Source organism: Penicillium solitum, assembly GCF_028829755.1.
Source record: "Penicillium solitum strain IBT 25940 chromosome Unknown utg000006l_segment0_segment0, whole genome shotgun sequence".
Taxonomy (NCBI): Eukaryota; Fungi; Ascomycota; class Eurotiomycetes; order Eurotiales; family Aspergillaceae; genus Penicillium; species Penicillium solitum.
The window spans coordinates 61,761-89,479 of NW_027072126.1; the positions used below are offsets into that span (position 1 = coordinate 61,761).

At 45.0% G+C, this 27,719-nt stretch overlaps 9 protein-coding genes across 9 annotated transcripts; 4 read left to right on the forward strand and 5 right to left on the reverse strand.

The window, feature by feature from the left end:
* Positions 1 to 941: 941 nt before the first annotated feature.
* Positions 942 to 2,063, forward strand: N7455_009161 (uncharacterized protein; the record flags this gene model as incomplete). Its single annotated transcript, XM_065606103.1, has 4 exons — positions 942 to 1,493; positions 1,540 to 1,639; positions 1,687 to 1,901; positions 1,947 to 2,063. 4 exons carry the CDS (start codon positions 942 to 944, stop codon positions 2,061 to 2,063), a joined length of 984 nt encoding a protein of 327 aa, XP_065460568.1.
* Positions 2,064 to 4,651: 2,588 nt separating this feature from the next.
* N7455_009162 (uncharacterized protein) lies at positions 4,652 to 7,025 on the forward strand (the record flags this gene model as incomplete). The annotated part of the gene is made up of 3 exons (XM_065606104.1): positions 4,652 to 5,066; positions 5,125 to 5,450; positions 5,523 to 7,025. The coding sequence occupies 3 exons, from the start codon at positions 4,652 to 4,654 to the stop codon at positions 7,023 to 7,025; spliced, it is 2,244 nt and encodes a 747-aa protein (XP_065460569.1).
* Positions 7,026 to 10,001: 2,976 nt separating this feature from the next.
* Positions 10,002 to 10,532, forward strand: N7455_009163 (uncharacterized protein; the record flags this gene model as incomplete). Its single annotated transcript, XM_065606105.1, has 2 exons — positions 10,002 to 10,215; positions 10,270 to 10,532. The coding sequence occupies 2 exons, from the start codon at positions 10,002 to 10,004 to the stop codon at positions 10,530 to 10,532; spliced, it is 477 nt and encodes a 158-aa protein (XP_065460570.1).
* Positions 10,533 to 16,113: 5,581 nt separating this feature from the next.
* N7455_009164 (uncharacterized protein) lies at positions 16,114 to 16,575 on the reverse strand (the record flags this gene model as incomplete). The annotated part of the gene is made up of 2 exons (XM_065606106.1): positions 16,114 to 16,263; positions 16,315 to 16,575. 2 exons carry the CDS (start codon positions 16,573 to 16,575, stop codon positions 16,114 to 16,116), a joined length of 411 nt encoding a protein of 136 aa, XP_065460571.1.
* A 646-nt stretch (positions 16,576 to 17,221) lies between these two features.
* N7455_009165 (WD40 repeat domain-containing protein) lies at positions 17,222 to 18,631 on the reverse strand (the record flags this gene model as incomplete). The annotated part of the gene is made up of 2 exons (XM_065606107.1): positions 17,222 to 17,324; positions 18,309 to 18,631. The coding sequence occupies 2 exons, from the start codon at positions 18,629 to 18,631 to the stop codon at positions 17,222 to 17,224; spliced, it is 426 nt and encodes a 141-aa protein (XP_065460572.1).
* Positions 18,632 to 18,643: 12 nt separating this feature from the next.
* Positions 18,644 to 18,984, reverse strand: N7455_009166 (uncharacterized protein; the record flags this gene model as incomplete). Its single annotated transcript, XM_065606108.1, is given in 3 exon segments — positions 18,644 to 18,713; positions 18,725 to 18,870; positions 18,919 to 18,984. 3 exon segments carry the CDS (start codon positions 18,982 to 18,984, stop codon positions 18,644 to 18,646), a joined length of 282 nt encoding a protein of 93 aa, XP_065460573.1.
* Positions 18,985 to 18,993: 9 nt separating this feature from the next.
* On the reverse strand, positions 18,994 to 20,978 carry N7455_009167 (NACHT and WD40 domain protein; the record flags this gene model as incomplete). The annotated part of the gene is made up of 3 exons (XM_065606109.1): positions 18,994 to 20,147; positions 20,205 to 20,488; positions 20,560 to 20,978. 3 exons carry the CDS (start codon positions 20,976 to 20,978, stop codon positions 18,994 to 18,996), a joined length of 1,857 nt encoding a protein of 618 aa, XP_065460574.1.
* Positions 20,979 to 23,046: 2,068 nt separating this feature from the next.
* N7455_009168 (uncharacterized protein) lies at positions 23,047 to 23,501 on the reverse strand (the record flags this gene model as incomplete). The annotated part of the gene is made up of 2 exons (XM_065606110.1): positions 23,047 to 23,229; positions 23,283 to 23,501. 2 exons carry the CDS (start codon positions 23,499 to 23,501, stop codon positions 23,047 to 23,049), a joined length of 402 nt encoding a protein of 133 aa, XP_065460575.1.
* A 1,849-nt stretch (positions 23,502 to 25,350) lies between these two features.
* N7455_009169 (uncharacterized protein) lies at positions 25,351 to 27,612 on the forward strand (the record flags this gene model as incomplete). The annotated part of the gene is made up of 1 exon (XM_065606111.1): positions 25,351 to 27,612. One exon carries the CDS (start codon positions 25,351 to 25,353, stop codon positions 27,610 to 27,612), a length of 2,262 nt encoding a protein of 753 aa, XP_065460576.1.
* Between the last annotated feature and the right edge of the window lie 107 nt (positions 27,613 to 27,719).

A 27,719-nucleotide genomic window follows, 5' to 3' on the forward strand; every position in this document is an offset into this window, starting at 1 on the left:
TGTTGCAATGGCTCTGTGCTCTACAAGAATTGAAATATTTGTGCTATTCCGTTAATCAGCTCATGACTGCTAGTCCTTATAACTCGACGGTTTAGCAATCGTTTTAAGTCTAAATGTTAGCATATTAATTCAAGTGACTCATTATGGCATCAAATGTAGATTCTAGTAGACTCTAGCATGAAAAAGTAGGGCGCCAAGACACAAATCAGCCGTGCCAGTATCTTTCGGAGGATCGTGTGAGGGCGACTCGCCCTGCTGAAAGGCGAGGCTCCAAATCACAGGCTCACCCAAGTCCGCCGGATTCTCTCCCATTATCTGGCGAATATGATCGTTCCAGCGTCAACCAGACTCTGGTCGTATATAAGTCGAACTTCCTCTGCGCAGCGCAAGAATTACTGGCAAGTTGTCATTTCATGAGCTTACCAATTACTGTAATAACCATCCCATGATTGATCCTATGCACTAGTTGACATGGACATGTCATGGGCAAAACACCATAAATGAGGCCGTTATTACAAAAAGCTGACGCAAACTCTGGCTCATTTCGTAGCTTCCGCCCTTTCATTTTTGGCGCGTTGTCAGTCATAGGAAACCTAGATTTTGTCCGTGGGCAGCATTTCCTAGCACTCTTACGGGTAACAAGATCCTGAGGAAGTTGAGTTAGGGAGCCAATATGCCGAGCAGTGCGGTCATGTGTCGATTCATATGGCATTTTTAATTATCTCGACACTCATGTTCATGAGGGCTAAACAGCGTATTGTCAGTTTGTATGTAAGCGCTGTGGCCCATCGGCCTCATCTTAGGACAGTCGGTGGAAGCTGCCATCTCCTATCATTGACGAGAGTTCAATCCTAAGCACCGCGCGTACAAAGTAAATTGAATTCCACTTTCTCTCTAAATTCTTCCACCTATTGAATCAGAGCAAACACGCTCCTCGGATCATGTCAACTAACCCATTCAAAGACAACATGATATGTGACCTTGGCACTATCAAAGCTCAAACACAGCTCCCCATCTCGATGTCAACCCCCATCACCTGCGAGAGTCAGACGGCGGCCAACACGAAGCTAACCAGACCTCGCCGCCGCAGCAGATCGAAGGTTGTCACAGGGTTTCCCAAGAGCCTTTGTCTACCCCGCTTGTGCGATCTTGAAAACATTGCATCCGTCTTGATTGTAAGGCAGGAGTCGCCGTGGGATACCTATCGGAAAGTCATTACGTATGAGATCGCCGGCAAAGTTACAATTGCCACACGCCGCACCCGTCCATCTCGCATGGTAGCCATCCGGACATATCGGAAAGAAAATGCTCGAAGATTAATCAACAGATTCGGACGTCTGGAACACGGGAACGTTCTCTCTTTACATGAATGCTACATGCACGAAGATCTCGCGTTCCTCTTGGTTGACGACTTGCCGCTGACTCTCGCACATGTTGTCGCTTTTCCATCTGTTTATCCCAGCGGGGCAGAATTGGGATCCATTATATGCCAGGTTTGTCCGTCATGGACCTTTCGATGGACTTGTCCTGACGTTTTAGATCCTCGACGGTGCCCGATTTTTAGCGTTATCTGGCCTTGCGCATCAAGCTCTCGCCTGTGATGATATATTACTTGGTACTGACGGGATCATCAAGATAGGTTTGTTGATGGTCCCATCCTTGCATTATCTGACTAACATTTCACAGCGTGTTTGGAACTTTGTGTAGATTGTACACCAGATCAATCCGAAGCCGCATATATTGCGGCCCTTCCGTTGATTACGATGCGACTCATGCAGAAATGTGACAAAGATGAAGGCGTTGTTGGCGTGAATGATTTGGAGCGATGGCCAATCGATTCCGCTGCTGTGGGATTTCTGTCTGCTACTGAGACGGCAGGAACAATTAAGTCTCTGAGAAATGTAAGTTCTCCTAGCAAGATATCGTATTTCGCTAATTCCCGGTAGCAACCCCTCTTGGCGGGGAAGCACCGCCCAGGCGATGATCTGGTCGTTCTGGCAAGAGCAGCTCTACTCTCCAGTAGTATTAATTGCATTTACAATTCTGAATTCAAGAACTGTTAACGGGCCAAGATATGGCGCACATTTTCGTGGACGTTTCATAAATTTTCGTCATGGTCGTATGGCTACATCAATATTCAATATTCCACACGTCTTCTGCAGTCCCCTTTTGTTATCTGGGTACCATGTTTCTCTCACGACTTACGTATTTTTTTGTTATGCTGAAGAATCTCTTGCTACTATTGTGCTCAAGCTTTACTGCTACAGAGTTAAGATCACGTTACTGGTGCAGAATCAAAGGCCGACATTGATTAATGTGGCCCTCTGGTGACATTCGCAACCTTTGGAAACTTGAGTCATAAGGATTTCATGTATCAATCTCGGTTTGATAATAAAGTCTCAAGCACGCTTCGAAAGGGCTCGTGATCACTCTACTAAAAGGACCTAGCTCTTCGAAAATGAGCTTTGAGATCGCAACAGTACTGAATTGCCAAATTTCCACAGGAGAGGGGTTTTAAGCATTAAAAACGCAAGAAACAGAACAAACATAATGACCAAAATAATACGAATATCCCAGAAGCACTGTATATATGTCGCACGTAGACTTCAACTGCAGGGTGAATACTATTCTCTGGCTTTTATTACCCTCAAAGGCTGACAGCTTTGTGAGGAAACAACTCCTCTCCGATTGGTTCCTTTCGCCAATCGTAACCTAGGAGGGTTGTTAAAATACGAGGTTATTCATGCCTACTCCATTGTTTCTCGCCTCCATCCACCTTTCGAGCCGAACGGTTAGCCCTTGGGACCATAACCCATTTATACTGTACTGTACAGAACTTTCCTTCGATTATTATTTGCTTTCATACTGTACTTGCTATTGTTTTCGTTTTATGATTTGTATTTATGGGCTTTTGTATGTATGCACTATGGATATCAGCCTTTGGTAATGCTTAACACTAGCATGGGGTGGAGGGGATAATGTATACATCTTGAGAAGCCAGTAGTCTGAGCATTGAGAGTTTATATATGATTCAAATAAAAGAGCTTTTGACAACTTGGTCACTGGGTTGCACAATTGCTGAACACGGACAGAAAGTCTTCAAAGTGTATCCAATAAACAGCTAGAAGCAGAGAGCGCTAGAATATTTAACAGACTCTTAGGAGACTTTACTTTCTTAGAAAGCGCTATTGTTTGAATTTTTTTTTGGTTTCTTCGCACCATTCTGAATCTACTGTAACACATCAAATACAGCAGCAAAACATCTCAATCAACCAAGTCAAAAAGGCTGCGAAGGAGAATGCCACTGCGAGCCAGGTCGCAGTAAACATATGTGCCCCAAAATTGGCATTTGTCCCTAAAGCACCGGCCATCAACCCGTAGATCACCGTAACTCCAATGGATGCGCCAGTGATCAAGATAGTTGCAGACTAAACAGCGGTCAGCTTGCTCTACCTATAATAATATCTATCAAAGCATACAAAGGACAGAACGGTAAGCAATATCTTGCCCCATGGAATAATCATTGTCGTGATGCCAATGACAACGGCTAAAAATGTCGCAACGAAGCCCAAGATGTAAGCTAGGATTGACCACCGAGAAACATAATGGTTCACGGCAAGAATTTTGGTAATCCTTTCTGGTAATATATCTTCGATGGCCGTGGACATTGAACCAAAAATGCCCAATAAGTCGAAAGAGAAGGAGGTATTTGGATGCGAGCAGTTGGTATAGGAGGCTACATTCTCCTGGCCTTGGCAATACCCCCAAAGTCCCACAGAATAATAGCCTGGAAGATTGGACTTTATTTTGTCGGATAAGGATTGGACCTTGTCGCTGACCTGGCTCACTGCAGTCTCTGCGGCTGCTGTGGCGTAGATTACAGCAGTAGAACCGTCCTTTACAACATTATTAGCCTCATTACTGGCTGTCTTTCCGACGTCGGATGCGTCCACGCCGGCAATACTGAGGGAGCGACGTAGATGAAAACTTCCAAGTTCTGGAAAATTGGTCAAGTTCACCTGTTATTTCGACTTAAGCTAGCCAACTAAAATTATGGGATCTTGTCTGGCTTACCTTTAAGAAATATAATTCATTGGGAGAGGAGGTCGATGTGCATCCCACAAAGACGACGGCCAGGCATATCAATGCTGACAATGAACATGCCAGGGGAAGTAGTTTTCCTACGCGCCACAGCATCTTATTCAGGCTAAGCAGGACTGTGTAAGAACTATTACGGTAAATGCTTTCTCTACGGCAGACTGGCAAATAAAGGGAGACGTTGTGTTATTTATCAAATGTAGATCCCTCATCAGGTTTACAAAATGAGGTGGAAGTGCCCCGTATTTTTGCGTGCCGTTGCAAAGCGACTCTCTTAACGTTAGGAAATATTTCCTTTTTGGCCAAGTTTTAGTAAATCCGATTGACCCAGCAAAAATATTGCCTTCCCCAATTATCTCCCGTGCGCAGATATATCACCACCCATCGGTAATATGATGGCAAGCTCTCCGTCAACACATTTGCTGAAAGTTGATCCCAACCTTTTAGTTGCAATTATAAGCATAACTGAGGCACCTTTTGATCCTAGAATATTTAAGTACCCTATCCGCTCTCACGGATAGTCTCAGGCATACTTTGCTCACTTCGTTTCAAAATGCCAGGTTTGACTCAGCGCCAGGTCGAAGACGAGGAGGGTAAACTGTTTGCCTATCGTGAAAGACGTTTCGAGATGACTGCACGTGTTGATATTTCTCGCATCAAATTCGATAAAACATTCAAACGGCAAATGGACGATCGCCAGAATATCCTTCGGCTTGAACGAATCATGGACACTCAGGGGTGCCAGCGACTCATGAAGGAATGTCATGTGCCAGTCCTGGTTCCAAGAGCTGATTGGGAACATCGAGTTAGACCACGGATAATAGACGGACAGCTTCACCAGTTGGACGTCGATATCGACTATAGGCTCCGCGGACAGGACCACGAAAACCTGATCACTGCGGCTCGGAACAAGCTCGGCCCTGGCAATCAATGGTGGATGGTGGATGTCTATGTAACAGAGCAAATCCGTGCGTAAAGTGGCCAAACCCAGCTTTTCCCCATGTTTCTCACCTTACTGTTATAAAGCTAGCGAGGAGCTCTTACAAAAAGAGTTTGTTCGCTCACTCCAGGAACGGTTCCCGAATGATCACAGACCACCGGATGGGCTGATTTATCAACGAATTCGATATTATGAAGGATACATGGATGGCCCTATAAACAGGGCCGCAGCAAACCATTGGTGGGCAATTCTGGAAAGGGCTCCTCGAAGCAAAAAGGGCAAATATCTGCGAACATTTTTCAAGCACCCAACCTTACCCGAAGCCTTTGATGAGCTGCTTCCTATAGCTGGTATCTGGGAAGGCATGCGGATCGGTTTACTCCACAAGCTGGTGGCAATGCGGTGCGATGAGGTAAGATATGCTTGCTTTGAGGCAGATCTCGGTGCTTTAAGATCCATGTTTTACTGACAGAGTAAAATAAAGCCTCTTCTGTGCTATTTGAACCACATCAAAAAAACCTTCTTTACTCTGATGGGAGATAGGGATGATCTTTTGGCTCAATTGGATGGAGTGACCGTTAAGTTGTTAAAGTCTCGGGTGCCTAAGGTCTCTGTTCGAGACTTGGGATTTTTGCAAGACCAAATGTCAAAGGGGGAGTTGTTCCCTGATATTGAAGATCCTCGGGACCGTTTTGACATCTGGGAACGATTGCAAAATATTGGGTATCCTATCCCGACATTGGAGACATTTTTCAAAGACAGGCTCAACCTCGAGGTCGGCCGGAATGTACTACAGCAACTTTACATTCCCGATCCTCAGCGAAAAGTAACAGTCGACGTGGGACTCGGCGAACAATATAGAACCAGTGTCCCTCTTTTGACCTCAGATCGACAGCATATGATTCGGGGGGAACTTTATGAGTTCTGGCGTTTCAGCTTTCAGTACGGATTCGAGATGGTGGATCACAAGCGTCTTGTGTCGCGGATAAAAGCTGGGTCCCAACGCGCGTCGAGACCTGGCTTGTCTGACAGATCAAACATGGCAGAACGACGGAACCTGTGGCAACATCTGTTTCGACTTGCCAGGGACAAGAACTTTAACATCCCTTTTACGGATGAACTCCATGCTCAGCCAGCGGAATTACCTCTCCTCACACCATGTGACTACCCTGAAAGTGTTGAAGAAGATTTACCGGTGGACAGACGATATGGAAAGCCATATACAGATACAGTGGAAGCGGATCAGTTTGCACTTTCACAGGAGGCACTGGAACAACCTTGGAGCTCTTCCCAAGTCACTGCAGTATTTGTTCGGCGATCAGTGTTTCTGGCCTTTTTCCGCTACCTCAAACCGGTTCCTGACAGCCAATTCGTTGCTGGCAATGGCCCTGAAGCAAACAATATCTCTCCAACAGAATCATCGACAAGTGGGAACACGAACTCGGATGAAATGATTCCAAGTTCGGTTATTGCACCTCAGGAAAATACAGTGCCTTTGCTCCCCGTATTTTCTGCTCAAGATTTTGATCCCACATTTGCCTCTCCGGTTATGAATATTCAGCAGCCCTATTGCTTTGAAATGAAATTCATTTTCCCTGGAGAGCCCGAAAAGCTCGTACAGCTACCGAATGACCAATCCGCTTTAAGTATATTTTTCGAAGGATTTGCAAGACATAATTTCTACGTATATTCTCCGGATAATCCAGCACGGGGAATCAATGAGAGAGAGTGTTATTCAATTTACTTTAGGAACCCGTTCTTACGTTTGCATGCCGAGTTCTTAGGAGTGGATTATTTCGAAACACTGTTATACCCGTCGACAGAGCCAGAGGAAACAAGGCTACGCAAAAGGCGACGTACGGATGGTTTGAATGAAATTATTGATGCCAAGATATGGTTGAATCAGAGGCTTAACGAGCTGGTCCAGGACAATGGTGCATATCAATTACAAATTCAAATCCCGGAAGATGAAGATATAGAATACTAGAGTATATGACTAGCTTGGGAAAGTCTATGAGATGATTCAAGTGTCACGTTCGCTTAAACCCGGCCTTTTATAGCAATCTATTCTGGTAATTACAGTTCAAGGCTCTTGTATATCTAGTGGGTCTGCCCGGAGATAAGTGCTACGAATCAAACAGCAGAAATGAAGGCCAGATACCGAAGATAAGTAATGGGGAGGACAGAAATTTGCCAAGAACCTACAAGCAAATAAAGAGTACCATGAAGATTTGTTGCTCTGTGGTGCGACATGATTAGGATGCAAGTAATAAATTGTTGGCTTCCAAGTGGACAAAAATTGACTCTATGGTGGAGACCATAAACCCAGGAGAGATAATGGCCCGCTAAGATGGGCATGCAAGGACAATTCAATTTAGTGGATGGCTGGACAACCCCTAAAATTGCCAGAGAAAGGTAAATTAGCACTAGCTCTAACAACGGGGTCAGACCGATGATCTCACAATTGGGAAGTTATATCTGAACCATCTGCAGGGCCTGGCCAAACCGAAGGGCAGAATTGGCAATTAAAGCGATATACTGGTTGTCTTCAGGAGCGAGTGAGTCTAGCACACGAAGTGCCCGGTCAAGGAGTTCTCAATTACGGATGTTTCCTCAACGGCCTCGAGATACTCAGGTGTCAATGTACGAGCCATTCCTCGAGATACGGCAAGTTCACTGCTTCTAGGGGTGAAGGAGGAATATCAAGTAAAAGGATGGTAGGTATTTCTTTGAGAGACCAGTCCATTCTGAGCTCGTTAGAACGATCTTCGAAAACAGCCTCTGTTTTCCGAAGCCACGCCGATATCTCCATGACCCACCCGAGCTGGCGTTCAGCCGAGCCTTCACCGCAAATTCCAAGGCTTCATACTCAGTACCTTTACTATGTGCAGCCAACAGAGTCATCTCTTCACATCCTTGCTTTCACTATCCTGTAGCCCCAAAGAGTAGTACTGCGTATTTTTGAGACTATTTGAGTTAGATTACTGAGGACGGAATCATCTGGGAAAAGAACAGGAATGTGGAGTCTACCAACATCATTAGACCGTGTTGTGATATGAGGCAAGTGCCGATCATGATTCATGAACAAAGCCGCACCATCAGAACTAATTCCCCAGGTGACTATACGAAGAAGCAAGTTGATTTCCAATCAACTTGGAGCTCATGCTGTATATAGCCTCACGCGATTAAATATTATTCCTCTGAACTAGAACAGACCGATCCTCATAGAGCCCACTCAGTAGACAAATGGGAAGAGGTCTGACAGAAATAGACGTGTACGACGATGTATGTAAAATTGACATATGTAAAATTCACTAACTAAATAAATTGACAAAGTCCTCTCTTTTCCCAATCTGTGCGGACATAGCTGATTAAGCAATGTATGTAGTTTTGTATGGTACCGTTATCATGACGGTCCATTGATTTTCCGGTTTGTATTGACTTGGTAATTTCTACCATGTATCATGCATGGTACTCGACAAGGTCAATAAATAAAAGCGAAGATCAGAGATTGCGCTACAATTATTTTGAGTTCGCGATTTCTTTACTTCAAGGGAATTTGCAGGAAGCATTTTGCACGCGAATTCAGAGTAGGACTAGCCGTCAGCAACAGCGATTACAGTGCACCGCAAAAATGTTCTATCACCCCCTCTGCTACTGCCTTCATGAACAGCTACACCGCCTTTTGGATTTGCTATACCGCCTGGTATCCTTAGTCTTTTATTAGTCGATATTTGTCCAGCAGAATAATAACTCGCGCAGGCACGTGACTCCATTCTTCGTCGTCGCCCCGCCAATTCTGATATAGTAATTGGTGTCTTGTGTCGTATGACCCACAATGCCAAATGTGTAATAGTTCGCAATTTGGCAGGTATCGAAGAGCTTTTGCGCAGGCGAAACAAGATCGCCACACTTGATAGCAATTTGGGCAGTGTTCTGTAGTAATTATCGTAAGCCAGCTAATCTAAGTACGGGAATAAGGTTCGTCATACATAGTTGCAAAAGAAAAGACCACATTGGTTCAAGTAGGACACTCGAGCGCATTAGTTTGGCTCTGCAGCGCACATCTTTTTCTGCTCGATCTGAAGATGCTTAATGTTTTCGGCAGTGGGGCCCACAAACGCGATTCCATTCGTGAAGTTGCATTCCAGAAGGGCCTCAGTCGAATAAGTAAATCGTACGAAAGAGGGAGGGGCTAAATAACATACATCACGTCTTTTGGTAGAGACACCTTTTGGAAGAGCCGGCGCGGGGAAATTTGGGTACTCTAAAATCTGTAGTTTTCTCTGAGTACTGCCAAAATAGCCAAAGTGTCTATGCTCATTACCTTTCCTACAAACATGTCGTTTTGAATGCGATTCGCATTAATTGTTGAGCCACCGACCTAGAAGATCAGCAAATGAAGTGCATACTTTCTTTCGCTGAACTAACAGCTTGTAGAATAAACACGCAGAATAAGAGAAGGCTTTGTGCACGGGCCATGAAGGGAAAAAAGGAGAATGTAGACACAATTACAGGAGCACCACTGGACGTCTTTATAACACCCTGATATTTCCAAGCTACTATAATGATCCTTGTACAAATTCTTCTAAATTGACGCAGGATCGTAGAGGTGCAAAAAGCTGAGGGTTGGTCAACCTGCGTCCCTGTGGTATGTTTCTGGTGGCATTTAACATGGGAACATACTAACCATGTTAAATATGATGCTCTTGGCTGTATATTGGAGGCATGGCCATGGTCGTCCAACACATTTCGGGCGTTGAGCAAGCCATCACAATTCCCGCAACTTTCTTATGTGTTTCCGTCCCAGGACCGGTTAACCATCTTGGCATTCTTTTGGACAACGGGTCCTTTCCAAATATAAAAAGTATATGAGGCAGGATTCCTCCAGCATTAGACATTGAATAGACATTAAATTGAAGGGTCAAACCCACTACCAGTCACCAAGTTCAACTCTTTGGACATGTCTGGTCGCCTTTTAATTCTGGCATTCGCCACCATAGCAAGTGCAACGTTTCACATCAAGCAGTTCGCTGGAAATACTTGCAATCTGCTCGATATTTGGAATCAGGCCACCAATACCAGCAGCTCAGTCCAATATGTTCAGAAAGAGAATGAGCAGACACTGTTGCTGTCTCATGACTGCCAAGCCGGTCTTGAATCAATTTTAACGAAATGTGAGTATCTGTCGTACGCATTGTACCGGAAACTGAATATCTAACAATCCCCAGGTTTGGACAGTTCGGGACTCAAATGTACCGAACTGCTTCTCTCAATTGCGGAAAGGCCGCCTGAAGACAAAGCCATACCTGGAGGGATTTTGTCAAAGAGGTTAAATTCTGACCAATCGTGTTCTATGAGCTGTCCATGCGCTGTACCCGACTTGCCCATTGCAACCATTTCAGGCAGTGCTACCAGTACGAGCGCCGCATCCAGTACATTTACTTCCACCCCCATTGCCGGCATGGCATTGGGCACCAGAGTCATCTGGTAGCTATATCCAGACTAGTGGCCCACTAAAAGGTTTGCAATCACCAATAGCCCGACTTTGCTTAATAAAGTAAGTCTCCCTTACGTTGGTAAGACAAGTTTACTTCTACTGACGGCAATATTGTCAGGGAATCGGAGTTTTATACAGGTGGCAAATGTAGATGCTTCAATGGTGAGACGGTTGACTACTCTGCGACTGCATGTGAGGTTAAGTTTTGAGATGTAACCATCCAAGGGAGACTCTCCTGGACAAATCATTAGCAACAAATTGCAAATAAGCGTACTGCTATGGATAATTTCAGCCGATCATCTGCCATGAAAGTGTCACCTGTGAGGTAAGATGTATGGCAGTAAAATAGAGTGATTTATTATTTCAGGTCACCCAGTGCCCCTGTTATTGGTTTCATCCGCAAAAGAGTAAGTGTAGGTAATGCACAGCACCTAGATTTTCAATTTCCTAGTAGTCTCAGTAAACGTTGCCGCATGATATTGGTTTGGAGTAGCTGCTTCTCCACAATTATGATGTTGGGACAGGAATGAAGTATCACCCGGGATGTCAAGAATCTTGACTGAGGATTAAGAGAATAAATAGCGCAGTAACGATTAGAAGTTGTGTATCCTAGGCTGTATATGTACTTCCTCTGTTCAAAGAGGGCAATGTCTAAAGTACTTCCAATTCAGGGAACATCGTTTTATTGGTCAAGACACCCGGATTTGGAGAAAGCAGCGATGTGTTCAGTTCTTGATTTGCATGTTTCTCTCATCGGTATTTTCCCAGTTGCTTTTATCTGGATTTACTTGCCATTTGCCTTCTAAGTAACATTGGTATACGACCACTGCGTTTACTATACCACGCAACTACTATTCTGCTGCCTCATAGCGTATAATATGGGGTAACCTGACCATACACCATCAAACAATACAGTAAATTCAACGTCCATTCTTCTGCGCCTTGAAAGACTGAGCTCCTACGCGAGGCTTGGATATTATCAAAGCGCATGCGGTGACGAGGCGAAGGAACTTACTAGGATCAAAGACAAACTGATGTGTCTACATTTCTACTGTGATTGATAGTTGACCCAATTGAAAGAAAATGTTTAAATTTCTGTGCCTTGATCATTTTTGGGGGGAATAACATGTATTCATGGCAAGGGGATTTGTTTCCGCGGTTTTTTTACTCGTCAGGCCGACCTTGACACCCATTTATTGACCAAAAAGGCTCCTATTTTCAATAACTCCATGTTTTCTTTGATCAGCAGCTTTTCTTTAAGTTCCTCAGGAACAAAATTTATTAACATGGGAAGGGCCCGAATCATCTGGTTGTATTTTGGGTGTGCAGTCGCTATCTCGTGTAGGAAGGTTTCTCCACCGCCGAACAAATCACTGTGGTCTTTGACGTGGTTTTTCAGAAATTGCAGATGTGCTTTGCAGAGCTTTTCGGTTATCTTTCGTGCGCCACGATAAGTGCGTGGGCCCAGCTTCATCGCCTTGTGACAGGCTAAGGCCCTGTGCTTGAACGAGGCTGGTAGAACAGAGAGACTGGCTTTGGATTGGTATTTATCAAGTGAGAACCTTCGCACCCTGTTTCGCTTGCTGAAGTTCTCCGTACTTTTTTCGCCATTACTATGTACAGTTGATGTTGTTTTTACTTCATTTTGGAACCCCGGAGACGTTATTTCAGGGCCTTTTTGCTTCGATAAGTCGCCGGGTTTGTGTGGGGTATAGGAGTCGTTGTCACTCTTCGTCTGCTTGGGCAGTAAAAGTGGAGTACGCAAACCACAGAATGCCAGAGGTGACTCAGTTGTCGCAACAGAAGGCAAGAGAATAGAAGTTGTTTGGTTTTCACTTTCTTGCTTTGATGGAACAATATCCATGATTTGGATACAAAGTTTTACCTCCAACTGAGTCTCACTGCGGATGGCACTTGGGCAATGCGAGCTGAATCAGGCTGCAATTGCTTATCAATTCTAGAATGTGCTGTCGCTTGATTGACATAAGGTTTCACAGAGCGTTGCTATGATGGCTTTTCAGAATAAGGCTTCTTTTCAGATAAAATTCTAAAATAGGGAAACGAAGACGGACGTTGACCTTTATAGTTCCTTGGAAGGGATGTGGGGATTAAATATTGGATAAAAGCTCATACCTGCGTGTTGACGAAAAGCCTCACAAATATGTTCCGACTGAGCATGGTCCCTCGAATAATGTTGTTGCGGTCGTTTTGAAACGGAGGGAACTTTTTTTTATCGAAAGAGGGTTAAACGTCACATACAATAGGACGTCTCCTAGTCTCTCACCCGGTATGTACCCATGAACGGATGTCACCGCTGCGAACGGGGTAGATCATTGCCTACTAATGACGCGTACCTAGAAGGCTACATGGCAAACGTCGGCATTTTCATGATTCGCGACCTCGTTTTGCAGGTATGTACTTGTTTTTAATTCATGATCACTTTCGGGCTTCTGTTGCGAGTTAACTGAGAATCTCAAATTCGAGCAAAATCATGTTTCTTTGCTCGAGAGTCGAGATACGGGGGCTCCACGTGATCCTCATTGCTCTTTGTATTTAGTCGCTACTGTACCCTACCTCAGAGAAGTTGTGACATGGTCTCTAGTACACGGAGCCAGCTCCAAGGCATTATGGCATCCTATCTTGCATATACAAGCTAGATTGCCTTTACCCCCTAAAGAGAATAGGCAATGAATATGTCGTCTTATCCTGCTTCCAAGCATCGCCTAGGGCTTTGGCCGTACTAGCAAGACCTAGTTCTACTTGATACGCTCAAGAATATCGTCAATACAAAGAATCATGAACTCAAAGCCTTCTACTAGACAGTTCGGGGTCAATGTACCAGCCTCTTTACGGGATAAAATGGAAACGGGCACGCGTATCCCCTAGCTTACAGATTTGGATCGCCAGGCAAGACTAGGGTTTTTAATAATCGAAACTACATTCGGAAATTCATTGTGCTCAATTCAACTTGCTTTTCATTTCTACCATTCTTAGTTTCGCTCGCTCAGTGTTTTGTGCCAGTATTTTAATTTTCTCTCGTAGATTGCAGAATTTAGTCTCTCAAACCGAACAGTTTCACCCACCTGGCTATGCCTATTCTAAACCATTTACCCGAGGACGTCACCGGAGCCACTAAGATTCTCCTAGCGGGGCTGCAGGGCGGAAAGCTCGCCGTTGCTTATGGAAAGCCCGCCCTCTAAAAGTCCGTTACCGTGACAGTTCAGGTTAATATACAACTGCATACACACAGAGAGTATTTCTATGCTAAGATACAATAGGTAGCAGGATGGAGCACTCAGAATCCTGTTCTAGCTGCATGTGTGGTCGTAGGCGCTAGTGGTGTTGTGGTTTTCGCTGCTCCTGGCCTCGCATCGGCCCCAGTTTTATCGAGTATGGGGAAGGCCAAGTTTCGACAAACTAGGGGCGAAGTCATCTTAAATTCCTTGTATTTCGCTCATACAGCATTTCGCCCCCATCTTAAATAGTTCTCATGAATAGGCCGAGAATCGCGAGACTTCCATATTTTCAGAAACATGTGGGTTTTTTGCAGCAGCACAGTCCGCTTTTGGATGGATAATCAAACCCGTGCTCTTTCTAGACTTACGAGCTCGCTTAAAGCAAAACCGATGCAAACAAAAAATGGCTACAACGAGCAAGCTGCCACCAGATACAGTTTCAAGAATTAAACCCACAGTATGGCTTGAGAGAGCCCGAGATGCTCCAGTATTGCCCATTGTCAATTGCTCAGTTGTGGATTTTGTGGCGGTCATAGTGGTCGGCTCTTTGTTGGTTGGATCCGTAATCGGGTTTATGGTGGTTGGATTGGGCTTGAAAAAGTCTAGATTGCTTGATTCGGGCCCTTCTTTCATGGTTTGACTTGACTGAAAACCACGAAAACTTTTGACAGAGTCTGATGTAAGTTTCAGGGTCCCGGTCATATAACTGCCAATGTTCTTTGGTCTCGATTGTGAAGCCTCATCTTGAATTTCCTGAGCAGTGTCTCCACTGTAATCCACTGACGTTTGGGCAGGAAAGCTTTGGGGGACCGAGTTTGAAGGTGAAGGGATTAACAAAATAGCCGGATGCGGTAGATACGACGTGGTTGGGCTAGAGGGAAAGTACAAGGTAAAATCAGACCTTCCTGTGGGGTCATGACTAAAATCAATCGTGAGTTCTGTAGAGTCCAATATGGTTTGACCGCTGATTGCGGAATGGGTGATATCGGTCTTGACCAGACTGTTGAGGGACAAAGAGGCATGAGGATTCTGTAAACTATGGATTACAAGTTCGTTGCTACCTAACCCATCGTTAATCTCAACATGTCCTGGTGTAGGCTTGATTGTACCGCTGGTGTCCGACCAATAGAGGATGAGAGTGTCTGTGGCTGGCCCTGAGAGATGCAGTTGAAGTGGCGAGCTCCAGTCGAGATTTTGAGCCGTTTGGCTTAAACTTAGGGTAGTCGATTGTAGGATATTTGACGTTAGATAATGCCATTCTGCGCCGCGTCCCGGGCTACTTTTCGACGCGTGAGTTTCTGACGTAGAGGTTGGATCAGACAATGTTCGCAGTTGTTGGCTATGACAAAGGTTTCAACAATCAAACCACACTCTTTCAATACATGTCAAACTGACCTTGATAGGCTAATGCCTTTGGAATGAGTTCTTGGGGCTCCAGATTCAAAATTGCCTCCTAGCATTGTTTGACTGGTAGATTTATGCTAAAAGTATGAACTCTTCAAAACAACTTGTCAAAGCTAATTAATTATAAAGTCACGAAAAGCGGGTCTCTAAATAGTGTCAAAAAATAAAATTTATGCAAACTAAACAAGGTTTTTGTCGCTTCCGCTTTCCACTAATAATATCAATGTGACGAATGGCTCCGTCGAAGATTGAGGGTTCAAGTTTCCACTTGGATTAGAAGCCTTATATCTCCTTCTGTCGCTCAATTATTGCATTTAATATATTGATGCCTCAAAAAGGCGCCGGGTGGTCACCGAAACTCGTACCTATAAACCAGCTTTATTCAATATTGTTTCTCACAGCACAAGACAATATACCTCAAATTCTTGTAGCAAGAATATTTCTTAAGTAGCAAATCAATTCACCGTTCATCTTACGCCCTCAGTTGGTGGTCCAATGTGTGCAAATCATCCATTCTTTTAGAAAAAAGAACCCGCCACACTCTCCTCCAAACTTCTTGTCTAAGCTCCGTTATACTTTCAAAAGATTATTCTTTGTACAGTAATGGGAAAAAGAGCCAATTGGGGTCTTTGGAGTCGGTGTTGATTAATCAACGTAAGCCCATCATCAACCGCCCTTGGTTTACATCTAGCCGCAATCTTTAGAAATGTCGGTGGGTACTATTGGTACTATTTACTTGATTTTGTCTTGAATTGAATGTAAGCCTCACCGGGCTTTGCACTCTCACACATGGCTGTATCCTTCTCTCGAAGGTTTGCTTTTACTCGTGACCCTCAGAGCTCACCGTCTGGCGCCTTTGGTCCACTCTAACATCTTACCTTTGAATTACTTGAAGATTGGTAAGGATTTTGTATGAATCAATAATGTTTAAGAATTCAAAGCAGCTCCAGATCCTCCCGGTCGATTGAAATTGGCACACTGTCTGCTGATTCCCAAGAATACCACAAAACAAGATACTGAACATTTTGCTGGCCATCTTGGTCTGTGAACCTTTGTCCGATGGCCTTGATCGGTATCATTACCCTCTAGTTTCTTCATTAGTTACATTATCAGCATCTAGGCCCGAGAGAATTTACCTCCTTGGCTAGATAGCCGGCTTCGCCATCAAGAGACTCAATATCAGGATCCTCTGAGGCAGATGAAATACTCTGAGAGTCTGATATAGACTCTGTGTCATCTACGATGAAGTCTCTGTCTTCGCTCGTCTCTGAGGATACATACTCTGATGTCGTTCCGGATACCACAGTAGACGTGTTGCTTTGGCTATCGCTATAGTTTGCACCGAAGGGCAAAGACGAGGCATCACTTCCCGATGCTGACACGAGATCATCTGCCATTGCGTTTTGGGAATTTCGGACGAAGTCAACTTGGTTATCAAAATAGTGCATACTGTCTATACTTATACGGTAAAGCGAGTCAAGCCGCTGACATACAGAATCAGAATCAGCTGTAATGTGGGATTTGGCAAGTACGCCTGTTCAAGCCCTCATTTATGGCCGTCCGTTTTACATCACTATTGAAGCCCTCAGGGCATACCACACCATGCGGTTATCCAGTCATTGGGTCATTATAAATTGAAGGAAAGAAGTGATGCTAAATCCAGTGTCGATTTTTGAGGGTTATAGTTTGCGTTTTGGTTGTTATGTTGGATGAGTAAATGCTAGTTGAATACGTTAGGGGTTTTCTTCATAAGTTGTACATCTGGTCAAATACTGAGGTCCAAGGGTATCACAAGAATGAACTGGGAATTAACTGAAACAGGTTCCTTTCCTTGGCTTCTCGGCTATAAATATAATACAGCATTCGTTTGTATGATAATTTTAAAATGTTCCATTTGCCTTCTTTCCTCTCACCGTGAGACACATGGTTTATCCTTCTTTAAGCAAAAGAAACAGGAACCATGCTTTCTATAGCAGTCATTTGGTTTACCCTAACGTTGATTTCCTCTTTGGTCAGTGGCTTTCTTTTAGCTACTAGACCTAGTTAACTGATCTGTTCTAGACGTTCGGTCTTGCCATTCACCCTGCCGAGAATAAAGATATTGTCAGATACTCTGAATACACTCTCAAGACCTCCAGCATCCGAACTAATAGGATTGAAGCTACGTTCATTAAGCCTGCCCCAGAAAGAGAATATCTCCGGTGTAAGCTACGGTATGTCTCATTAAGACCCTGAATTGAATCGGCTTACCAAAGTCGTCAGTCCTTACCACCCAGCAATCTAAACGGTACCACATTCCACATCGACAGCATCACAAATCACATTAGTTTCGAGAACCATATGATACCAAGATTACAGAGAAGTGCGAAACTAGCTTCACCGTTTTGCACACTGTTATTAATTCTGGGCCCCACTGCCAATGCACTAGTCGTGCGAATTAAGTACAAAACAATAAACATTGGGAGTAATGCAACTAGTGTATTACTGTATGTTGACTACCGTAATATTACAACACATTAACCAACCATGCCACTCAACTGGATGGATGCTTTTTAAAAGAACGACGGTAGAGAAAACCGACAACAAACTAACAACAGTATATTCCATTGAGGTGATATAGTTTGAATTTCATAGCACAGAGAGTATAAACAGATATAAAGAATGTGAGTGGGTGACAGAGAGGCCACGAGTTCAAAAATTAGACTGTCATTGTGGCAAGACTACCGAACGTATTTGGTTACTTAGCGAACTGGAGCCATGATAACACTATTGCTGGCCACAATTGATTCGCTACTAAGAAACTGGGGAATGAGATAGCACTTTCTACTAGTATTAGAGAACGCATAAATTCTCTAGTTCTCCCAGACCCTTCTTTTAAAAAGAGATTAGAAAATAGAGGAAGGAATGAAAATAGAAACCATTTGACGCCTGCTATACCCGGACCCCTATGAAGGAAATCCGTTCTGAAGCGTGTCCTAGAGCAATTGTGCTGTCTTTAATCGCCGAACAAGAAGGCCGAGACTCGGGAGGAAGCCATAATAATCTTTCGCCGTTCATTGTTATCCACTCCCGTCGCTGTATATACACCCCCAGATTCGCTTGAGGTAAATTAGAGGTATTATTGCCACACCTAGACTGAATATCGAGGGATCCCAGGTTTGTCGTTAAATATGAACTATCTTGAGAAAATTTGAGGTCAGTGACCACACCGTCGACGGTCACATTCTCATTTAGAGCGCCCGTCGCAGTGTCCCAGAGCCGGATTGTTTGGAACACCCGAACTGTCTCGTCATAAGAACCGGAAGCCAGCAGCCGGCCATCGGGCGAGAAGGCCACCGACACAACCGAATTTAAATGGCCTTCAATAGCCCGCTGGAGGGCACCTGTCGCGGTGTTCCAGAGCCGGACGCTAGCAGCTGGCCGTCGGGCGAGAAGGCCACCGAGGTAACCCATTTTGAAGGGCCCTCAAGACTCTGTAGTTCTAAGCTCCAGGTTTCCGCAACCCTCGGCAATAGCTGCACCCAACCAGGAATTTCTGTTTCTAACTCTTGGCGGATGATAGACATTTGGGGTGCAAAAATCAGTCCTGAGCAATAAAGTTGGAGCGGCGCATCATCGGCTATCTGGCGGTTTCTAAGGATAAAGCGCTTTGCGTCATGTAGAAACTCGGAAATTGTATCATGATTGTTACCCTCAGCTGTCAATATAAACCATCACTTAGAATTATGCGAGCAACGTACCGCTACACCCGTCTGCAGAAGGTCGATAATCTTAACCACTTCTGACCCAACACCCAGTAAGTTCATTGCTTCCACTCAGTGCAAAAAATGCCTCCGGAGAAAGGATAGAGCATCATACATCACATCATGCAAGTCTCTGCATTGCATCAGATGATGTGCCCAAAATCGACAGGAGTATTGCAATTCTGGAGGAAGGCAGTGATCGATAGTTTGCTGATCAATCTCCGCACATCGTGTTCCATCGCTTGGTAGTCCACAAATATTCTTTCTCAAATCCTCACACACAAGGAGGCACCGAGTGGTCAACCTATAGTGTATGTCCTTCTCATTGACCCAAAATGGAGTCTTCTCTCGCGTTTCTAGGTCAAGCAGAAAGTCTCGAAATGACAGATGAAAGAGTCGTACCGGCAAAGTCTCATCATCTGGTACACTCAGAACTGAATGTAGTGGGTTCAGTCTTAGATGAACAACCCTCTCGTTGAGGCCGATAAGTCTTGAAAGTGAGATAACCGAGAGTGGGCTCTCTAGTATCATAATTGCACCGACCACTTGCTGAAATTCTTGAACCAGCTGCTTTTTCTGTTTCTCGCCTTGTCTGTTAAGAAGCCGATTAAGCACGGGAAGGTACGTTCCATCTAGTTTAGATCCATCATTTCGATGTATAAGAATCTCATAGAGACTGTCCACTGGGTCCCATTGGGGGTATTCAAATATACGGCATATCGTAGCGGCGAAAATAAACAATGGAACGGACAGTGCAACCAGATTTTGAAAATTAGCGTCTCCAGGCCAGTCGATAGGCAGGGAGCGGTCCATCCGTAAAGCTGAGAGTCGGTGCTTGAAGAACAAAGATATATCATGCTCTATCACTGGCTCGGGAATTTGATGGAGAATCAGGTCTTCATGTTCACGCCTCGTGATCTTTGAGAATTCTTGAAAAATTGGCCATTCAAGCCTGCTGGTCAAGAAAACCCGCAAACGCACAGCCTTTGTCTCCTGTAGCCGTGGTAGCAATTGGAGTACCAGTCGCATGTCATTATCCACATCACATTCATCCAGTGCGTCAATCACTATCACCACAATTGGGATTGGGAGAGTAGATAGATTTAAGCCTAGTAATGGTTGGAGAAGTATCTTATCAAACTGTTCCTTCAGCCCTTTTGTTGCGATGTCCGAGTCGTCGTGGATTGCTTCCTGGACACTGGGGATTAGTTGGGGAATGCTCTTCGCTAATTGTCTTATAATCGTCGGGAAAAGCTTCGTCGCATTCCCTCAATCCACTTCACCCCTTTTGAAGAAGAAGTTTGCTCCGAGTAAATTGGCTTTTTGTAATATCTCTGTCACCGTTCTTGAGATAGTCGATTTACCGGTCCCTGCCCTGCCATTTAACCAAAAAATGCATTTCCCGCGCGGCGACCTAGCCCATTCTAAGACTTGCCGAAGGAGGTCTTCTCTGGTGCCTGGCAGACAATAATCTTCATATTGATTCGTGTACGAGTCGAACTCGGCCCCGCGCGCAACCGGCAATTGCTTTAAGTCCATATTGCGGTCAATCCGGTCGGTAGTCTCACTTATACCGGTAACGACAGTCTTAAGCAGGTGTAAGCCAGACTTCAGTTACCAAATGGTCGGAAAGCTCACGTTTGATCAATCTGTAAGGATAAGGTGAAGTATGATTTGTATCTCTCAAGATCCGACATGAATCCTTCCACCTCCGTCCGTTTGAGGGGCCAGGCTAGTGCTCGAAGCCCTAATCTTCCCATCACCCTCATTCCTTTCCCTGAACCAATGGTCACTCCCAAGGCTCTGAGAGTTGAACAGCGCTTAGTGATAGATCTGTCGAGGGCCCGAGGCCTGGAGAGCTTCGCGCATTTAGGGCTTTGAAGGAATACTTTCAGCTCCTGAAGGGCTTCTGCAAGGCCTGTAACTGTCTCCTGTAGCTCGCGAATTTCATCTTTGGCATCCTTCACCTCCTTAATGTAGCCTCCGCAGATATTTACAATACTCCCCGCGAGCTGAATGGCCGCGATAACGCTGGCCGCAGACGACAGTCCATCCATTTGATAAAAGGGTTCAGAGAGTTCGTGACATTCTTCTGTCTATAGCTAAGGCTGTAAAGTGGCGGAGATTGCGAGAGTCCAAAGTACTTTGTCAAAGCTGAATCAAGAGGGGTAGTGCCACCCTTGCTAAGAGGACCAATCATTCACCGCTTTGGGTAGAGATTTCGAAGAAGGCAGATTTGAATGAAGTCGAGCTCCTATCCACATTGCAACACTCGGTATTGGACTCAGTCTATATATATATATTTCACGCCGTGCCGATCTTTTGTGTTTGGCCATAACATCCAGGAACCTGGATTGCCTGATGGGTTATCGGTTAGACTATCGGCCCGAGCCGACCGAAACCAAGCCTGTTGCCGCAACTTCCCGCTCGGCAATATATCCCTATCTAGCCGCATACACTAATGATGCCACAGAGTCTGATCGATTGAGAAGTGACTACGGCAACTTTTGGGATTATCTCGCCTTTGTCTTCTATTTTTCTTCTTTTTTCTTTTCTCTCGGCAGGTACACGTATATCGCACCGGGTTTACATTTAATTTAACTTTAACTATAATGAGATGATATCAATTTGAACTAATAGGCAGGTGATGACAAATATTTTACAGTATGAATGTATCCATGTAGATACTAAGACAGACTTCTCCCCTATCCATTATCAGTTGATTGATCTCTTGGCATTCCGTGCTTGGTAGCCAAAGATGCCAGCTTTGCTTTCTCCAAGGAATTGGCTTGAAGAATTTTGACTGGACTCTGGCCTTCCAGATGATGCTCATTTGTTCGTCCGGAAACACAAATTGTCGAGTCTGAACACATTCTTTGCATATAGTGTGAATGCAGATATGTCGCTTCGTAGGAAGCAGGAACATCAAAAATGCCGTGAACTGAGATGCAGGTTGGTCCTTCATAGCTCTAACTCTCACGCATCGGGTGTCTTTGCTAGCGCAGCAAACACATTGCCAGGAGACGGAGCCAAGCATGGTTCTCTACCCACATCAGTAGATGTCCGAGTCATAGGGCAAGCTATATCATATCTCACCTTGTTTCTTTGTTTCTTTGTTGCACAAATATATGTATGGTGGAAGGCGAAAGTAGAGCACCAGAGGTTTTCCATTAAATATATGGTATATTAGGCTGATCTGCAATTGTCTTTGGGCCAGCAAACCCGGTTCGAATAACGAACGGGTTTTTCGGCGTATTGCCTATTCTGGCGGGCGAGCGTGTTTCGGCTAAGTCTCTACCGCTATAATTTTGAATGGTAGTTGTAGAAGTGGTGTATGGAAATAAATGTTGAGTTGGTTATGTGAGAATAAGAACGTTTTCTGGTCGTTAATCAAGTCAAGTCCAACTAGGGGAGCAAAGACGTGACCACCTGTTGAAGTGGTTACGATATAGAATGGTGATGACTACTCATCTGGTCTAAGATGTCACTCATTAGGAGCGCACTTCAGGCTTTACGACTTTGAAATGTGATTAAATCTGAGGACACCCAAGCTTAACCAGTCTCGATTTTCATCCAAATCAAGATAATCTAGACCGTTAAGTTTGACCGCACTCAACTTTAACCGCTCTAGGCTTAACTTCCCTCAGCTTATTGACCGCACAGTAATGCATTTAAAGAATAGTTCTATCAAGAAGAGCAATTACAGTAGCTATCCAGTGTCGACGCAAGTTGGGGTTCGATCAACGTATATGCAGCGAGACATCATACCTTCTAGCACTAATGGTCGGACAAGCAATTTTACAATAGGCTTTGCTGTGAAGCAGACTAGATACTGTCTCCTAGTCTTTGGAATTACAACGTACTAATGCAGTTTGTAGATTTGCAAGTAAATCTTCTCGGCTTTCACATCCTTTACTGGTACTTCATAATGTAGAGCTAGTCCGCACAGCGCAATTCAACCGGTTTCGAGTCTGTTAAGCAGAAGTGCTGTCTAAAGACCAGATATCTTATAGATCTTTACATTTTTTGAGGTTTTGGTCTGGCGAGGTTATCCTTCGTTTAGACTAATTGAGTTTGGCTTGCGAGCATGTTGGTATAAATATTCAGTGATTGGTAAACCAGCTCTTATCCTTCCTCACAGGACGTCGATTTTGGGTGTCTTGCTACATAATTCGACAAAGTACCCCATAGTTCACTGCAGCGCCCGAAAGTAGTGATTGCTGGCAGGTTTGGTACGATTCCACTCGCTGAGGTACTGGGGTCATAGTCTGGCGGAGACTTGTGGACTGCTGGCTGAGAACGTTGACTCTGTAAAAGTTAGGCTTTCAGATAAATCAAATGGTAAATAGGCCAACTCTCACTATCTCCTGTTTAGTTGGTACCGGGACATTGGGGTGAGAATAGTAGGTATAGAGTCGACCATTCGGCATTTCCATAACCACCCAACTTTTAATCGAATACAAGCTCCAGAAATCATTGTGACGGCGTAGCAAATTGTTTCGACGCTTGCGCAGTTGCTCCTGCTTTATACGACGCTTGCGCAGCTGCTCCTGCTTTACGCGATCCTCAATCGGTGCCATTTAGACTTGGGATGTTGTCAAAATGCGGGAAGAAAGAAAGTAAATATTGAGATGGTGATCAGTGAGAAAGGAATAGGCCAAATTCTCTTATTTATTTCCATTTGGATCCATAGAGCCGTATTATCTAAGTTAGGACATTGGAAATATCATGTGGTAGGTTGCTTTTAGAGCCCTCCAAAAAGGTCCCGCTCGGTTATGCATCGGTCAAGTGCGTTCGTTTATATCCAAACGCGCAGTACTAAAATTATGCTCACACAAAGCGAATTCCTTGAACTTCAATTGACTCAAATTGAATTACTCCTCATTTTTCTGCTCTATTTATTTCCTAATTCAACAGCAAGATTGCAGCCAGTCACCGTTGAAGAAACCTCAATAAACTCCACAAATATAAAACAAAGGCATTTCCAATGTGGAGCCCTATATCAATCATATGAGGTTCAACGTTTGTAAAGCGCAAGTCTCATTAACAGCTAGATCAAAGAGTGGTACAAGGCCAACTCCGGGAAGGTCAGGTGCCATGGATGGCTTGCAGAGATAAATATGTGACTTACCTTCCATTCAGATGAAGGCTCGAATTTTACCCCATGCTCAAGCCCACCTATCTTGCAATTATCACGCCAATAGTCTTCAAGATTTCCTTATGTTTCCAACCCCAGATTTGCCAAGTTCATATCACATGACGCCTCGTTCCCGACGAGCGGTTGCACGGGTGAGAAAGGAACGGCTCAACCACGGTAGGCCCCTGAAACATGTCACGACGCGAGAGTAGGCATATTGACAGTATCCAAAGGGTTCCCACTGGGTGTTTATGCTTTACAAGAGAGTTTTCCAAAGAAGGTGCCTTTTCGAGCACAGCACTTTGCCTTACAAGCAGTGCAAAAAATGTTGGAGCAAAGTGGATTCCGCTTTGTCCAACATTGGCTACCCCATGAGTGTCATTCTTTCGAGTGGGATTGTGCAGAGTCAATGGAACTGCACAAACTCTTCCCGTTCCTGGATCAACATAAAGGAAATGTTAGTTCTAAGGTGTTTCACCAGATATTGACTAAGCTTCACAACCTGAGACGCATGGTGACGAATATTCGCCATGCTGCAGTTCACAGAATTGTTCAAGATAGCGAATCCTTCCTTATAATGCTTCAGGCCGCTGTTGCTTTCGCACGCTGCATCGGCGATGATGAGTGTACACAGCAGCTTGGGTGCCTCTGCAATTCTTTGAATACTTTCCTAGCCAAGATGAATGAGCGCTCACATCATCTTCAGGAGAGAATTAGATTTCAGATTCGCCTATGTCAGTCCCGTCCACAAGAACTGATGCAACGGCATGCTCTTCTTCCAGAGGCAGTCAAAAGGATGACAGAACAAAACGAACAGATGTTTGACTTGCAGGTACAAGAATTTGTGAGGAAAAAGCTATTTTGATTGATATTTTGCTCAAGCCAGCCGCAGCCCAGTGGAAATTTTCTCTCCCCGATGAATGGTTTTTATGTTTTGGACATACAATATGCAGCCATAATAAAATCCCATAGCCGATCCGTACAAGACAGCTTGTTGGATAAAAGTAGTCAATTTCAGAGGGGCGAAGCGCCAATAATGCAAAATAAAGAAGAAACATGTTCATTTATGGAGGTGTATAGGGTTTTTTGTGCCATGCTTGGGTCTTTGAGCTCCGACCAGTTTGCCGTCTCTGGAATCGTTTCATGTGTTGAAATACGTGGCTGGCGAATTGTAAAGCTCGTGACCAAGGTCTAGATCAGGTCACGTGAAAGCAGCACGTGAGCCGTGCGTGAAGGTAAACAAGGACCCCCGCAACTTCGAAAATGCCATTCCTAACACTTTGGAAATCAGAATGTCCACAGAAATCGACGAGCTGCGGGGCCTTCTTGCAGAGGAGCAACGTCTTCGAAGGGAGGAGCAACGTCTTCGAAGGGAGGATAGAGAGAGGACATCCAAAACCAGCCTACCCACATTTCTCGACGGTCTCCATAATTACCTCTTCCTCGGTCTTGGAGTTCAGCAGGATAAGACACAATCCACGCGAGGAGATCCCGCAAATGCGACCAACAAACTTCGCCCCAGAAAACTCAAAGCTTGGGACTCTTTCGCGAAAGAACAAGAGGATATTTGGCGATTACTGATGAATTCATCACTTGTGGAAGACAGACTGTTCACTTCTCTTCATACACTGGAAGAAACGGGAGAAAGCATTCGGCGGCAGCTCGTTGGCTCGGAACTTGACCTTAACCACTTTCTTCGCCAGACCGTTGAGGACCACGTTTCGAAAATCATCGAAAAGCTCTACAATGATCCAACACTACGACAAGTATTTGGGTTGAGAGGGTCGATCCGTTTTGAAAACCACTCCAATACACTGAGCCCTGAGCAGGAACTTGAGGAGGGAATGCAGAATATCGATATTCGTGGTCGGCGACGTTCACCGCGTTTAGCTGCCCGGGAACAAAGCGCATCAAGCAACACAGCGACGCGTGGCCCGGGAACCCCGCCTCCGGCACGAAGCAGCAGGCCTCGTGCCGATCAATTCTGCGTCTATAACATTCCCAGTCGATCATCCGAATCGATCCATCGCATTGCAGCCTATATCAAGGAGTACAAGTCTCCGCATAAGGTGACTCTGGGCCACATTTATGAAGGGCTGGAGGATATGGACATCGATAAAGTGGTTGAGCAGAAAGAAGACGAGACCCCAAAAGTTCGGTTCCATCGCGCGATTGCTGGGCTTCTCGTGCAGCCATATGACTATATGATTCGCGCTGGTACGGAAATGGGAGTCCTGAGTACTGGCGAAGCTGATGTCTATCTGCGAATTGGGGAAGATCCTGGGACGCTCTTGTACCACCTCTCTGTTCCAAAGGGAGATGTTGGGGACTTCACTGGCTGGGACCCCCATTCAAGCGTCCCAAATCGTCTTCATTTGACCGCGGTGGGGCAGTCTCTCGCTTTCACCCTCCAGGCGCTCAAGTTGCGGCCTCGGAACCAGGCTTGGAGGCAGCAAGCAATCAACACGTTGCCAAGGTGGAAAGTGGTTGTCGCAGATATTCTGGAAAGTATCCCAGATGAGGAGGTACCGTCCTCCGAATATCGCCCTCCACGGACGAATGGTGTTCTTCGAGCGTCTCCGATACAACTACGTCGCAGGCGACACAAACCGATCATTAGTGGTTGCCAGTCAATAGACGCACAAGGAAATTCAGACGACGACCAACCTGACCCCCATACGCCGAGCCGGGATCCGCGCATCTATCGCAACATCGAACGGAGGCATCCACCGCCGACCCATCCAACATCTACGCCAGCTACACAAGGATCATCAGGAGAAAACAACCGGCGCTACTGCACGTTAAAGTGTCTACGCGGATTGCTCTATGGAGATGAGCTAGATCAGGCTTGCCCCAATTTCCTTGATCATGGCACAACGCGTCATGTCATAAACGTAAAATCTTTCATCAAGCTGTTGCGGCATCAATTGTCTAAGACTGTCAATGCCGATTGTGAAGTACTGGGTATACACGGTTCTCGTGGTGCTCTTTTAAAAGTTACGTTATCCTCGCACGGATACACTGTGCCTGCAAAATGCACCGTTCCAGAGTTCTCGGAATACCTTCGGCATGAAGCTGCTGTATATGACAAGCTACGTCCAATCCAAGGCATATACATCCCTTTCTATCTTGGAAGCATCGACTTGGCTCATCCGTACAGCTACGACGGTATCGCATATCTTGAACATATGATGCTATTGAGTCCGGGTGGACAGCCTCTTGACCTGGCACTCAAGGAAATGAGTCGGGATTGCTTAATTGCCAAGATGAAAGAGTCGCTCTCAGGGATGCACCGTCTGAATGTTCTTCATAAGGATCCGGCCCCGCGGAATTGGTTGTACAATCCAGAAAGCAAAAAGGTGGTCTTTTTTGATTTTGAAAGGGCCGAGATCATCGATTTACGGCCCATCTTGGGGATGATTTCACCAAATCGCAAACGAAAACTGATGCCACATGATGGGCTTGATAAAAAGCTACCTTCAGGTTTTGCGGGAGAAATAAACAAAGCAGTGCAGGAGTTGCGATGTTGGAATACACGAGCGACGTTCCAATGAACCGACTTGCAAGGTGTCCAACAGTGCATATTATAAGTCCAATGTAAATCATGTTTGAAGTCGGTGGTAACGACCATCCATCCTTATGTCAATCATTCATTCATGGA